Here is a 16,122-nt window from a genome sequence, read left to right on the forward strand (position 1 = left end):
AGATTAAGAAAACAAGATTTAAAGCATAGAAATTTTCCCCTAATAGGGCTAATAAGTGGCACAGTTGGCATTGGAATTTATGACATCATGCACCGGATCTAGATTTTTTTTTTACTTTTAAAGTGATACACTTAAAGCTGCAGTGTACTACATGGAATCCCGTCATGATTTTCTTATTAAAGAGAAACCTACAGATGTTCAGCTTTAATCTATTAATGATGCACTGGGTGCTGCTATTTAATTAATCTTTCCTCTTCAATAAATATCTTATTGTCTCAAATTATGCAATCCAGAAAAGTGAAAATTAGTTGGTTAATAACAAATCAGCCCATATATGGTTAACATAGATCTAAGAAGAACAATATATATGTATATATATATTTTTTATATATGTATATATTTTTTTAAGGGTAATTTGTCCAAAATATAATCAATGTCTATTATATTTGTCTCAACATTGGATATACACCTTTCCACAGTGTTTGGAAAATAATTCTGGACATAAGATATTTCTTCTTACTTAGTTGCTGTGGAATGTGTTCCTTTGAAAAGACAGTACTATGAGGTTGTAAATGTATTTTTTTAAATTTTCTTCTCTTGGAACTTTTATGTAGTCCTTATGATGTACACAGATGTATCCCTGAAAAGTTGAGTATGAACTTAACGCTTTGAGAATAAAATTGATTTTAAATGCTTTTTAAGGGAATTCTCATTAATTTTATGGGGCAAATAAATTATTTCATTTTTATTTTGAGCAAATCTTGATTATCATATATCTGATTTGCTTTCCCTTTATCGGAGCTATCTACAGAACTATAGTGAGGCTCTACTAAGTCACCTCCCCAACACTAATGCCATATATGGACAATTTATGAATTAAAAAATAAACTGGTGAACACCAAATTTGTAAGGTAAGTTTCTGAATCCCCAGCATCTCTGTTTCTTTACTCTAATGTTTAGCTTTGGAAACTAATCAAGAGAGATTAGTTGAGTTCCTGCTATGAGAGAATCATGGATGAGCTACCATTTAAAATGAACAGAAAACAGGCTGGAAAGAACACTGGCTGGAGTCCTGCTTTTCTCCCAAATGAGTGGACTTTGATAAATTACTTAGCTTCCTCAGGCCTAGTATTCTCATTAGGAAAATGGCAGTAAAAATGTCTTCCCTTTCTACAGCACAGTTTATCAGGATCAAATGAGACATAATGTGTGAGGGTGTTTATTTTGTAAAGCACAAAGAACTTGACAAAATTTAAGTAAGTTTTATATTAAATCTAATTAAGTGCATGGTGCCTTAGACTCTCTGTCATCTCTTGGAAGCATTGGCAGTGAAGATGAGTCATTGAAAAAAATGTTTTAATAAAATGAGGATAATAATAATAGTACTTAGAGTACACACAATAAATACTAATACCTAGGATAGATCAGAATATGGATCCCACTGCCACTTGCCTCTAAGCAATGCTTGCTCTGTATTCCCTCTGCTTTCCTCTTATCTCTTTCTTTTCCTCCAGCCATTCCTCAGTTCTTGTTTGTCATGCCCTGGACTGGCTGGCATTCCATTCAAGATTATTGGCTTTGATACAGTATCTTGCTTTGTAATTTTTATTAAACTGCCTTGCCTTCAAAATATCATATGCCACATTTTCAAAAGCCTAAATATGTAGTTTATTAACCTGATGAATGGCAAACATTGAACAAATTCCTGTAATTGAGCTGAATCGATTGAAGTGTAAATGGAAGACCTTGACTTTGATGTCAGTGTATCCTAATGACCTTCTTCATGGATAGAACCTTCAGAACTTTTCCCCAGAGGTGAGAAATGAAAAGTTCACCTTTTTTGGCTAGCAGACTGTTTTGTGTGACTTAAAACTTGGTCTAAAAATTGACTAGTTGCCAATATTTTTAAATGAATATATATCATGAAGTTCCGTCTGACTATCTTGAAATATCAGAACATATGGTGATATTGCATCCTCCATAGCAAGCATGGTGGTGACAGAGGCAGGGGAGCAGCGGAGCTGGTTTCTTTAGAAGAATAAGCTATGTTCAGTACTAGGATCCCCACCCATTTCACTTGATTTATTTATGTCATTTTGTATGGCCCCTATAGGACCTGAGTTTGTGACTCTCGATAAACCGACAGAAATAACCTAATTAAATCTTATCTCATAACCAGTTAGTCACGGGTGAAATCATGGACAGATGGTTTAAGGTGAACATATGTTGTTGATCTGTTTCTCTTATTTCATTAACCATTTTGCCAGCATTTTAAACAGTCTAATCATATGTCACAAACTATAACTGGAGAAACAGTTTATAAGGGGGAAAATCTAGAGTTTTGTTGAGCTATATTATTTTCAAATTTGAAAGGAAAGCTGCTTTGGGTTTTGATTGGCAGTTCAAAGTAGAGTTTTTCCAGCTCAATAAATGTGAGTCCTAGGCATGTTCCAAACTCCCCACCTGCCACATTCCTATGATTTCAGAATACTACAAAGGGCATCTCTGGTGAGGTTTTTACAGCATATAGTTATGGAAAGTAAAAGGTCTCTCATGAAATGTCACCATAAGTGATATATTAGAGGCAAAGAGGAGAAGACTTATCAACTTAACATTGGTAGCACCTGAGGCTTCTAGAGTTTTCTGAAGGCTTCACAAACTTCTTCCTTCATTCTCCATGCCGAAGGGGAGAAAAGTTGATATGGCTAAATATAAGATAAGGAAAAATGTAGTCATATTAGTAGCAAGGGGCAATTTAATAGGAGGATTATATTTTTGGAAAAAATCCTCTCTCTCTCTCTCTCTCTTTTTTTTTCAGTGTCTGAAGTTCACCTTTCCTCAAATCAAAATTAAAACTTGGAGCTCAGGAATTAAGCTGTGGTCCTATAGAAAGAGACCAAGGTAACTACTTGGTAGACCTCAGTGAAGGCTGTCAATCGGAAACATGGAAGTTCTCTGTGTGATTCTATACAGTCTGGAACAGGTCACAGGCTAAAACGTTCTCATATAGAGAGGTTTGGGATTGAAGTATTTTTATGTCTGGGCAAACAAGAGGCCCTTTTGAGTTGGCTATAGAAATGGTAACTGAATAGTCAAAGAATAGAGGATCTTGGCTTTAAAGATGTTAGATAACATCTCTACATTCCTAACAGAAGGCCTTCCCATATGTCTGGCTTTGAACAAGGGCAAGTTAGCCTAATCTTCACCAACCAACTGTCCAATTATCCACTGGGCTAACTAGACAGTGGTTTAGGGGTCTAGGGAGAGGGAGCAGAGCAAATACCAAGAGAACATTTCATTTGACACGTAGACAACATTCTACACAATTAGTAATTCAAACTCTCTCTCAGGATCCATGTAACTTGGTGAGCTATTGGCTCAACGATATACCATGTATGAAAATGTTCAAAATGAAAATGTTCAAAGAAGACCATGGCAATGGGGATTCCAAACCTCAGTTTAGCATTTTCTACTTGTCTTGAATCAGAATGAATTTGGTGTAATTAGAAAGAAAAAGATGTATAAAAATAACTGCAATGGTAGACACAGAGAAATAACAAATGGGTGGCAGGAGCAGAGTTACTTTTTCTTCTTGACAAACTCACAGACAAAGTACATGGTAAGATGGCACTCCGTGTCATTCCATCTGCCTGAGCTCAGCATTTCCACACAGTCCTCATGACCATAGGGATCACTGGGCTCTCCCTCCTTCCAGTTGCTGTAGTTCTGCAGTGGAGTGTTGTCCGTGAACACATACTGTCCCTCCTTCTCCAGGTCATTCACCCCAATGAACACCCGGAAGAAGCCACTCTTAGCGACATAGTCAGCGATGAGTGTGTTGGCAGCTTCATCCTTTGGCATGGCCAGCATCCCACCCCGGATCCGGCAGTGTGTCAGGGACTCCCTGTAGTTCTTCTCTTCCTGCACGATGTAGTAGAATTTCTCCTCAGTTTCCCTAATCCCTGCTATGACTTTGCAGAGAGGAAAAGATGAGCATGATTATGCATCACAGAAGGAGAAACGGCAAATATGTAATATTGCTGGACTTAAATTCATTTATTTATTGTTCAACAAGCAAGTCCCTATTATGAGGTAGGCACTGGTTAATTTTTTTTTATCATCTTTGTAGTTATCAAATGGAGAACAAAGTCCTGCCAATTGTCCTCCCTGTCCTTCCTCCTTAACTCCCCACACAACTATGAAGAAGAGACTATTTTGACAAAGGCTTGTTATATGAATTGCCATTCACCTCCTCTCAGACTATTTTCCTATCCTATATTATGCTTTGCCACACATAGAGTTCCAAGAGCATGCCTTTCTCTATCCCACTTCTAGGACTTGCATGCCTGGAAAGTCTACTCATTGCTTTACCTGGAAAACTCCTACTTGCCATTTAGATCCCCGTGGAAGAATTTTCTCCTATAAGAACTTTTCCAGTATCTCTGGATAGGCATGGGCTCTTGAGCACTCTCCTCCATATTTCCATAGCTCCTTCCTCTTCCCCTTTTCTATCACTCAACACATTCTAATCTGTTTGTCTGCATGCCTCATGTACTAAACTACAAACGTCTTGAGGACAATAACCATGTCTTATCACTCAGAACCTACAAGAGTGCATGAGAAGGTAAAAGCTTATTGAATGGATATAGGAATAATACAAAAGATTGTCCACTTTTCCTGGGCTATGAACCCGTACATAGATTGAGATTGTCCATGCTCACTCCACGTACATGAAGTACTGAGCTACTGAATAAGCTTCAGGACAGAATTGGGGACTCTGAATCATCCTGAGTTCATAATATATTAAATGCATTTTAGGCTTTGGGGGCTTCTACATGTATTTCTTTGGGTCTGTAAATTAAAATTTACCAAGAAATCTATGATCACGCCAATAAATGCTGAAAATTATTGTTCTATGTTGAACGTCTAGTATCTGTTTTTTTTTTCTTTCATTAGAATCCAAGTCATGTCAGAGACAGCATCTCAGTATTATAACCAGATTTAAAATTAAGAGTATTCTGAAATGAAGATGAACACAAGATGGCATATGTGTGTTTCTAATAATGTACAAAAAACATAGCTGGATTATAATAAATAAAAGTAAAACAAAATTAAACCAATTTCAACTGTAACTACAATAGATTCCCATTCACACTGTCTCGGAAGAGAACATGTAAGTCCCACTTAAAGGGCTGAATTCACTACTAATTACAATGGGGAAATGGCTGATGTGGGAAGTTGCACAATTCAGGAAAACACATAATATTCTGTTGATTTGTACTGAGGGTAGAGGAATCAGTGAAACCTGTATTTGAATCCCTGATACTCTGTTGACTCTGTATCTACGGGCAAGGTAATTTCTGTAAGCTTCAGGGTAATCGTAATACCTGCACCCTAAGTATTATTTCAAGTACTCAAGAAAATAGCTATTGTTTTTACTTCTCTTTTCTGAGATGCTGGCTCTGACTTTTCCTGGCCCTTTTGATTCTTAAGGCATGACTTGCCAAACTTTGCCCTTTTCTCCATTCACCTCTCTCCAGAAAGTACCTTTTTCTATCCATAGGTAATGCAATATATGTGAATATATGTAGACAGTGGTCTCGGAGTGTCCTGGAGTCTGAGAGGATAATTAGCATTTTAAGAGACCTATAAAGTGGTGACATTATCTCAGTAGGCCTTTTCCTGACCCAAGGTATTTCCCACTAGGAATACTGGAATTGTAATGTTGAAAGAGATTAAATCAGTAGATAGCACAAAGCAAAGAGGATATACTCACCATTCTTGACAAACTTCATAGATGTCTTGAGGCGAGCAACACTAATATCCAGTTGTCCAACTACTTTCCGATACCTTCCACAATCACAGACAGTGCCTTTTAAATGACAAAAACTATGAATTCATGTGAAAGCACATAGAGACCAGTCGGAAAGAGCAATTGCTCTCTTCTCCATCTTTACTATCTTTTCCTAGTCTGGCTTTATCTTTCTGTGCATGGCTATACTTTTAGTCTTTTATTTAAAACAAGGCTTCTACTTTACACTGTCTTCAGGGATTTACAAAATATCTTTTTGAGTATTTTAAATGAGTCGAAACATAATTCTAAGCCAGATTTTTAAAGAGAAGAGTAAATATGGCAAACCCCTGCACACATACTGTGGACCGTTTGGCATTTTTGTTGAACACAAAATGTGCCTGTCCAATCTCAAAATAAAATCTTTACAGCTTTCTTAAATTTCTAGTCAATATTCTCTTCTGTTAACTGCATTGCTCACTGGCTCACACAACTCTCCCAAGACAGGAGAAAACTTTCATGATGAAACCAAATGATAATTCTAATTATCCATTTCAAGTACAGCTTGAATGATCCTTGAATGTTTCAAGGACTAAGTTTAATTCTTGTGAATAGATTCAACTTATAATTTCAAGAACCAGTTGTCCCATTTGTGGATTAACTCTGATTTTAATTTCTGCCATTCATTCCCTCCTTGCTCATTTACTTTTTCAACTACCTGCTGATACTGTGACAGAGAAAAAAGTGTAAGGAAAATGATATGAAATTCAAATGACTCCCTTTTTCTATTTAATGACTGCCTCATGTAATCAGTTCCTTTTGCTTTCTTCTTTGGCAGTTGAAAAGCAGAAAGAATTTTATTAGCTAAAGGGGAAAAAAAATCTGTGGCTTTATTTATCCACATTCACAGTTAAATATAAGGAATTTAAAACAGGTCTTAGAATTAGTCTTCACTACACCTCTGTGACCTCCCCCAGAGCAATCTGCTTTCTTTCCCTGCACATATCACTGGAAATAAAACTCTTTTACAACTTATGGAGACTCTCCCTGACCATTGAAGGGATGTTGTGCATCCATGGGGTCTTTCTGGATCAGGCCAGTTTGCTGTGGGCAAACTGCTGGCCCCTGTTTGGTTGAGATGCTGGTGGAATGTAAGGCACGCCGGTGCAGTCCTACTTACTGCTAAGGCCATGGTGGATTTTCCTAGGGCTCTAGGACAATGAGGGCTACTTCCTAATGTGCTGGGTTTGTTTCCTCCCACTAAGCATGACTAAGATGGAATGTGCCATCATTCCCTTCCCCAGGGCTTGGAAAGTCACCAGCAGATAGAGAGGAAAGTTTCCTTCTTTCCTTTCTCCTAGCCCAAGTAAAATAAGGTTAAACACAGAGAGGACAATTGTTTTTTCATTAAAATACATTATTTTTAAAGATGAGTACATTTAGAGGTACCTGGGGATTCAGTCAGTTAAGCATGTGCCCCTGAGTTCAGGTCATGATCTTGGAGTCCTGGGATCGAGCCCCACGTCATGCTCCCTGCTCAATGTGGGGTCTGCTTCTCCTTCTCCCTCTGTTCCCCACCCCCCACTCATGCTCCCTCTCTCAAATAAATAAATAAAATCTTTTAAAAAATGAATACACTTGGGATAATGCTAAAATTTAAGAGAAAAATGAGCATGTTGTACCTGCTTTGCCTTTTCCTCCTGGTATTCCAGGCAAACCTTTTTCCCCTTTGTCTCCTGAATAAAAAGAAAAGCCAGGATATGAACAATGAACTAAAATGGTGAATCATTTCTGGCAGAAAATATCTTATATACCTAAAAACACGGGAAACAGTTTTTAAATTTCATTTGCCATATCTCCAACTAATATCCTTTGGTTATATATATATAATTTGATTTTGAGTTAATTGCTCAAGTACAAAACTAATCAAACAAGTCATAATTTATTTAGATTGAATGCAGCATTCTGATGGGATGGCAAAGAAAGATTGAAATTTGTGTCACCTGCCCTACTAACATAGCCTTCTGAGAAAGGCTAATACAATTCTCCACATGTTTTTAACTTCAAAAGTGCCATTGTTTTGTGTATCTGAATCACTTGGTTAGCACATTGCAGTGTCTATGTATTTATTACGTCTCTAAGTCCTTCCATATGGCTTTGTCCTTGGATTTTCAAAGATATGTTGTGCTTTTTCAATTTAATTCAAATATTTACTATTTATTACTTACCCTATGCAAGACAAAAAGCTTGGTACTTTGACAGGATATAAAGAGAGACAAGATTAAACTTCTGACTTGAAGGATTTTACACTTTTTGAAAAGATGTGATATATGCAAATATCTGTAATATAAAGTTGTGTCAAATATATTATACTGAAATATCAACCTTGATAATTTTCCCTTCTACTCTTTGTATGTGGCCATTTTCTTATTCAGTCAGAGGTATCCACAAAATAATTCTCAGAGAATCAGGATTATTAAAGCAGAGAGAAAAAAAATGTTGATTTTTTTCGGCTTCAAAATAAGCCCTTGAAGCCTACATCAGACACAATAATTGAAAGCAAAAGCTTTTGATTTCCAAGAGGAAATGTTTGGCTGAAGTTCTTGAGAATCAAAAGAGAAGATCCTGATGGAAATAAAATAGAGTTTATGCTTCAATGGTGAACTGGAAAAAGAAAAAGAAAGAATTTGAGAGGAATGAATATAGGATGAAGGTCATCCATGCTAAAAGAGTATAGGGGCTTACTTTCATGGAAGTTTAGTGAGGCCAGGGAATTAGTTATATTCCCCGAGGGAGCAATGTGAGGGGAAATGGAATCAGAATTAAGGTTCTGCCTAACCTCATCCTTTAACAGCAAAAGGGAAAAAATGGGAGCCACTCTAAAACCCATAAGGTGGCCCACATTGCCTGCTCATTATCTATTCTTTTCATCACTGTCTGCTGAGTACTTTTCACTAAGAGTCCTGTATGTCTTAACTGTTGATCTTCCAGGAAAGCCTGCATGCCAGGGCTCCAAGAATTTGCTGAGCCTTTCCAAATTGACCCCCGTGAACACTTCTCTTTATAGGGATGGTGGATATTCATGAGCTCCCCAAACAGAAGGAGGGGTCCTTGAAATCCAGAACACAATTAAATATGTAGGATGAAGCCCCAGAACTTGCACTTGGGTGAAATAAAACAACAGTGAAGTTCATGAAAATGGAATGTGGTAAATTCTGTAAAAGAGGTGTTGAACAGAGATAATATACTCTGGGAGGGAGGTAGATGACATAGTACTTCTACTGGGAGGGTGAAGAAAGGCTTTCCTGGGAAGATAGCTCTGGAGCTTAGTTATGAAAAAGAGAATGAAAGATGAAGTTATGAAAGATGAAGACGGGAGCAAGGTAGGGGACAATGCACAACAGAGGTATAGTTGGAAAAAAGCATGGAAATATGCCACACACCCAGATGAAGATTGCTCTGCTCACACCTAAGTTGTGTCCTGCAAATTCCTCAATTTCTCTTATATGTAAATTGTAAAAGGTAAAAATAGATTCTGAGAATATATTAATGGAAGAAAGAGAACTTACGTTTGCTAAGTATTGTTCCAGATACCTTATATAGATATTATCATATTATTTATAGATACCATCAAATTAAATCCTATGAGTTAAGTAATATTATCTTTATTCTACAATGAAAAGAATGGAAGATCATAGAGAAAACATAACTTGTTCAAGGACATCTAAGCAATTCAGTGGCTGTGTTGTTATTGAAACCCAACCATTTCTGGCTCCCCAGTTCATGGTGCCTCCCAAATGAGTGAACCAATGACTTAATGAAATAAAGTATTGAAAAAATATTATCAGTAATTGAAAGGAATGCCAAGTCCTTGTCACCACCAGAAACAATATGGACTTAAAAGATCATATGAATATACTTTAATATTTTATCTTTTGAAAATAGTGTGTTTTCTTTAAATGTGGATCCCTTTCAATTCAGTGTGGGCTGAAAGTTTATTCTAGCCCTGCTACGATCCTAGTTCTGGGCTAAACCCAATGGTGGATATCAAAGAAGGCTAACATGTAGTATTTGTTTTATAAAAATAATGGGGGTTTTAAGGAAAACAAAACATACATCAGAGACCACAGAAATGGGACACTGTTACTATTACCTACTCACAGAGTGAAATAAAGGAAGTGCCTCACAGATATTTGGCAAAAATGGCATGGATCAGAGTAGAGAAGATGTTCACTGAAGCAAGAGCCTTCAGCTGGATCTTCCTAGCTTGCTATTTTATTTTATTTTGTTTTGTTTTATATTTTTACATTTGTTTTTATTTAAGTTCTATTTATCAACATATAGTTTAACACCCAGTACTCAGCTGGATCTTAATAGTGCAGAAAACAGATTTTTAAATTGATAGATGGCTTTCTTGTCTGACAAGATGTAAGGACTGTGACTACTTTCCAGTATTTGCACATGAATTTCTTTCCTTTTTTAACAGATGGGAAAGCCAAAGCAGTATGGTAGAGTGAACAACCATGGCAGTCCAAAAAAACCAACGCTTGAATTCTGGCTCTGTCGCTTACTAGATAAACATGAACCGGTTACATAATTTTTTAAGCCTCTATTTCTTTATTTCTTTAAGTGGAAATAATGATGCAAGAAGCAGTAGATTATGAAGGGAGATAAATTAGATAATGTCATCTTATCCTGGAATTAACTCTGTGCTTAAGTCATAGAGAATGGTCAACCAATGTTAGCTTCTGCCAGTACTTAGCCAGAAAGCATGCCACATCCTTAGCTGGTTCATGGAGGATGTGAGTTTATAGTGCCTATTCCCAAAAATGAATTCTGGCTTAAAGCCATACACAAAACTTACTTTGGCCCATGAGCAGGAACGTGTCAGTAATAACTGTCTTAAGGCTGAAGAATTAGAGGTTGTATTTAAACAAACAAACAAACAAACAAACAAATCATAGCACTTTTACTGTAAAAGGATTATTGACCTTAAGTAAAAACATTTATTTTGCTATGAGATTGAATTTGCCTATATTAAATCATTCTCTCTTATTCCTAAAATGAAATATTGACATCCAGAAAGCTACCTTGTCCATGCGAGTGACAACATTAAGGTCAGCCCAGAAAGTTGAGATTAATCTGAGTCAGTGAAAAATTTAGAAGGGCCCACTGATGAAACGAGGACAATAAATTTCAAAGTACAGATTAAAAATGAAATTAATCCAGGTGAGCCAGAACACTAACCCTCCATTTTTTTGAAATTCCAGGACATGCTCATAAATTTTGATGGCATATCTCTGGAGGAGAAAGAAATCTCAGTGAATGGTGGAAACTGATGTTAAGGAACAGTAGTACTTATAGAAATAAAGAGTAGAAATAGGCTACATCATAGGAAATGATATATTTTATCATTTACTTTTTCATTCTTAATGCAGTAAATTAGAAAGTTTCCACTGTATAATAGGCATTATGATAAAATGATGAAAAAGTATGGTCCCCACGCAGAGCTTATATTTATTTAACTAAAAGTCCCAATACAGCCTTCACTCATTTGTTCCTCCAGATGTTCACAAGTCTGTAGGGGAAAAAAGACAAGGTAATAAGCCATGACAATGTGTAAAATGATAGGAGTGTACAAATATGGAATTGGCTTGAAGAAGATAAGGTTAGTTAACTCTATCATTTCCAGACTGTTACTTCTTCAATATTTGTGGAAGTTCATCCATTATGAGGCTCAGAAAATCATACTGAACTCTACTCTTCCTATCTCTGTCATGCACCACCCTCCCCAAAATACCTTGTCTTATTCTATGAAAGGTTTAAGACTTGACTCAAGTTCATGAACAACAACTCTCTGAGTTGGAGCCTCGTCTGTATTTGACACATCTAAATCTAGGCAAATGCACCAGCTAGAACAACTCACTGAAAAACAAACTTCTTAAATTCTGGACATGTTCATGAGAATGACTCCTCTTTCCGCTCCACTCCTACTCATCTCCAGGGCAGTACTTGGGATCTCAACCACACGGAACATTGAGACATTTCAGAAATCTTGAAGTCCAAGATCCCATTTTCTGGCTATATCTTTCCATCTCTTAGCCAGTAGTTAAATGAAGCTGATACAGCTAAGAGCAGCTCCATGATGCATTTTATCTGAAAATTATACAATCTGAGGAGCCCTCTTTAAGAAAAATAATACACAATTACAAATGGAAAAGTGGTATAAAAATGAATACCTATAAGAAAAGAAATAAAAACAAATCACTAAATTTTAAAAGTAGACACCACATTGAAAATTCACTAATAATCATAAGATTTTAATTAATAAAGTTGCGAATCTATAGTTCTTTTTTTCACACCTGTAGGCTGCATATGTTTGGCTGCATTCATGAATATGCAACTGACCTACTACTGCTTTTTCATAAGTGCATCATTTCCCATTGCAAAATAGCATCAACTTTGCAAAAACCAAACTTAGGAGTCTTCCTGCATGTTCCATTCACTTTCATTGGTGTATTTATCTGCCTCTGCATAAATTAACACTATTTTGTAGCTTTTAAAAAAATGTTTAAATTCAGCCTTCCAGTTTTGTTTTTCTTTTTTAAGGTTTTCTTTGGCTGTTTTTGGTTCCTTTCATTTCCATATACATTTTGAATTGGCTTATTAAATTCTGAGAGAGCTACTTCTGGGATGTTTATTGAGATAGCATTGATCTATGCATAAATTTGAGGGTCATCTTATTCACATTGATCATCTTAACTATATTGAGTCTTCCAATCTATGAATGTAGTTTTACTTCCATTTTCTTAAACATTCTTTAATTTTTCTCGTTATCACGATGTCCTGTTTGTTGTAGAAGTCTTAGACACCTTTGTAATTTTATTCCTAGATATTTAATAATTTTGATGCTGTAATAAGTGGCATATTTTTCATTTCATGTTTCTGATTACTGATTTCTGATCATATAGAAAGAAAATTGAGTTTTGTATGGCTAAACTGTAAAAAGTCAGTACAAATAGTTAATCTGTAGATTTGTTTCTATTTTTTTAATAATAAATTATTTTTTATTGGTGTTCAATTTGCCAACATACAGAATAACACCCAGTGCTCATCCCGTCAAGTGCCCCCCTCAGTGCCCGTCACCCATTCACCCCCACCCCCTGCCCTCCTCCCCTTCCACCACCCCCAGTTCGTTTCCCAGAGTTAGGAGTCTTCATGTTCTGTCTCCCTTTCTGATATTTCCTGCCCATCTCTTCTCCCTTCCCTTCTATTCCCTTTCACTATTATTTATATTCCCCAAATGAATGAGAACATATAATGTTTGTCCTTCTCCGATTGACTCATTTCACTCAGCATAATACCCTCCAGTTCCATCCACGTTGAAGCAAATGGTGGGTATTTGTCGTTTCTAATGGCTGAGGAATATTCCAGTGTGTACATAGATCACATCTTCTTTATCCATTCATCTTTCGATGGACACCGAGGCTCCTTCCACAGTTTAGCTATTGTGGACATTGCTGCTAGAAACATCGGGGTGCAGGTCTCCCGGGGTTTCATTGCATCTGTATCTTTGGGGTAAATCCCCAACAGTGCAATTGCTGGGTCTAGGGCAGGTCTATTTTTAACTCTTTGAGGAACCTCCACACAGTTTTCCAGAGCAGCTGCACCAGTTCACATTCCTACCAACGGTGTAAGAGGGTTCCCTTTTCTCCGCATCCTCTCCAACATTTGTGGTTTCCTGCCTTGTTAATTTTCCCCATTCTCACTGGTGTGAGGTGGTATCTCATTGTGGTTTTGATTTGTATTTCCCTGATGGCAAGTGATGCAGAGCATTTTCTCATGTTCATGTTGGCCATGTCTATGTCTTCCTCTGTGAGATTTCTCTTCATGTCTTTTGCCCATTTCATGATTGGATTGTTTGTTTCTTTGGTGTTGAGTTTAAGAAGTTCTTTATAGATCTTGGAAACTAGCCCTTTATCTGATACGTCATTTGCAAATATCTTCTCCCATTCTGTAGGTTGTCTTTTAGTTTTGTTGACTGTATCCTTTGCTGTGCAAAAGCTTCTTATCTTGATGAAGTCCCAATACTTCATTTTTGCTTTTGTTTCTCTTGCCTTCGTGGATGTATCTTGCAAGAAGTTACTGTGGCCGAGTTCAAAAAGGGTGTTGCCTGTGTTCTCCTCTAGGATTTTGATGGAATCTTGTCTCACATTTAGATCTTTCATCCATTTTGGGTTTATCTTTGTGTATGGTGCAAGAGAGTGGTCTAGTTTCATTCTTCTGCATGTGGATGTCCAATTTTCCCAGCACGTTTATTGAAGAGACTGTCTTTCTTCCAATGGATAGTCTTTCCTCCTTTATCAAATATTAGTTGACCATAAAGTTGAGGGTCCACTTCTGGGTTCTCTATTCTGTTCCATTGATCTATGTGTCTGTTTTTGTGCCAGTACCACACTGTCTTGATGACCACAGCTTTGTAGTACAACCTGAAATCTGGCATTGTGATGCCCCCAGCTATGGTTTTCTTTTTTAAAATTCCCCTGGCTATTCGGGGTCTTTTTTGATTCCACACAAATCTTAATATAATTTGTTCTAGCTCTCTGAAGAAAGTCCATGGTATTTTGATAGGGATTGCATTAAACGTGTAAATTGCCCTGGGTAACATTGATTGCTTATATTTTTTGGATATGCAATCACATCATCTGCAAATAATGACACTTTCATTTTTTGTTTCCAATTATTGTGATTCTTATCTCTTGTTCTTACCATTTTTCTCTAGCTAGGACCTCTGCTATGATGTTGCTTAGAACTGGGGATGAGGGCTGTGGCTCATCTCGTTTCCAATCTCAGGAGAGAAGGGTTCAAGATTCCCTTATTGAGTGTGATTTTTAATAGGTTTCTCTTCCTGGTGTTGATATTACCTTTCAAATTAAATGTTACCCTTAATTCAAATATATTTTGAAACATGGATAGGTGTATGTTTAATAAATATTTTTCAGAATTTCTGGAGTTCTAAATGAAAGAGTTTATTTTTGAATTGAAAAAGAGTGACATTTTCCTGGGCCACTCTCTTTTGGTAGGCCTTGAATGCCAGTTCAGTTTGAGCAACTTTGTGCATGAGCTTCTCAATCTTCTAGTGCTGCCTTGCTTATGAACTGGTGAATGATTTGAAAGGAAAAATAGTACAGAATGCACAGCCATCTTAGTGTGTTTCTCTTCTCCTCCAGATTAGGCCCCTAAAGTCCTATTCAGTTTGGTAGCTCTCCCACACATTCAAATTTATTTTTTTTTGTTGTTGTTGTTGTTTTGACTCAGGTAGTCATTCTTAACAGATGGGTTAATGCAAGTGAATTTCTCATAGCTTATAGCAGAAATCTGAATTTTGTTTTATTATTAATAGTAAAATTAAGAAATTTCTTTACCTTTGCCACTTATGATTGATGATTTATGTAAATTAAAAATATTGTCAAATTTGAGGATACCTCTCTAAAATCCTTTTCATATATGAGCTGTTGGGTTTGAAAACATTTTCCAAAGCCCAGCCCTGGCCCTGTACATTTCAAACTTTGTTTCTTTTCCACAACTCACACATTCCTTGTTCTAGATGTGCCAAGACACATTCATATGACGATCCAATCTCTACTCCTGCACTTTTTCACCATGACTTGGGAGAGATCTGCACTGTAAGTGGTAGGAATATTCTTGGAAGCTATTCCTAGATTGAAAATATTAGCTATAACTGTATGTGGAAATAATTGCAGACTATGTAAGCATATCCCATAAAGTCTAAACTATATGTTTCTCTCACTCAAGCTCCTCTTGGTGAGCTCCTAAAATACTTGTGTCCACTCCCTTGATCAGATGATACAAAGAAAAATGTAATGGAGGGAAGCTGAAGCAGGAGACAGTGATGCATTCTCAATGAGGATCACCTGCTAAATGATCAGTTCTAGAGGGGTGAAAAATCTGTGTTTTTACATAAAGCAAAAATATACACACAATACATAACAGATACATAGTCCAAGGGCGGTATTAAAATTTCATTTGGGAGGGCAATTAGAAAAAAAATGTCTAATAAACTGGTTGGTTTGGGGAGCAATATGTCTAAAAAGGCTGGTTAAGCAAAAAAAAAAAAAAAAAAAAAAAAGGCTGGTTAAGTAGGAAATAGTTGTGCTTTTTTAAATGTTAAGAGACATTCTTTTAACCAGCTGAGGACAAAATGCCTTACTTTACCAAGATATATGGCCATGTGCACCCATTGATAAGACTCTTCTCAGGGACTTAGGAAGGAATATAAAAAGTGTGGGGGCTCTGAACCAAAGTTTCAT

The 16,122-nt window shown here is 36.7% G+C and overlaps 1 protein-coding gene across 1 annotated transcript in view; it reads right to left on the reverse strand.

The window, feature by feature from the left end:
* Positions 1-1,203: 1,203 nt before the first annotated feature.
* The window catches only part of COLEC10 (collectin subfamily member 10), a 40,877-nt gene continuing 25,958 nt past the window's right edge, over positions 1,204-16,122 (reverse strand). Inside the window, exons 4-6 of the mRNA XM_025993507.2 lie at positions 7,474-7,527; positions 5,777-5,872; positions 1,204-3,971 (exon numbers count right to left, since the gene is read on the reverse strand). Of these exons, the coding sequence (XP_025849292.1) occupies positions 3,580-3,971; positions 5,777-5,872; positions 7,474-7,527 (542 nt within the window). The 3' untranslated portion in view covers positions 1,204-3,579. The remainder of the gene's footprint in view (positions 3,972-5,776; positions 5,873-7,473; positions 7,528-16,122) is intronic.

Source organism: Vulpes vulpes, chromosome 13 (genome assembly GCF_048418805.1).
Source record: "Vulpes vulpes isolate BD-2025 chromosome 13, VulVul3, whole genome shotgun sequence".
In the NCBI taxonomy this organism is placed as follows: domain Eukaryota; kingdom Metazoa; phylum Chordata; class Mammalia; order Carnivora; family Canidae; genus Vulpes; species Vulpes vulpes.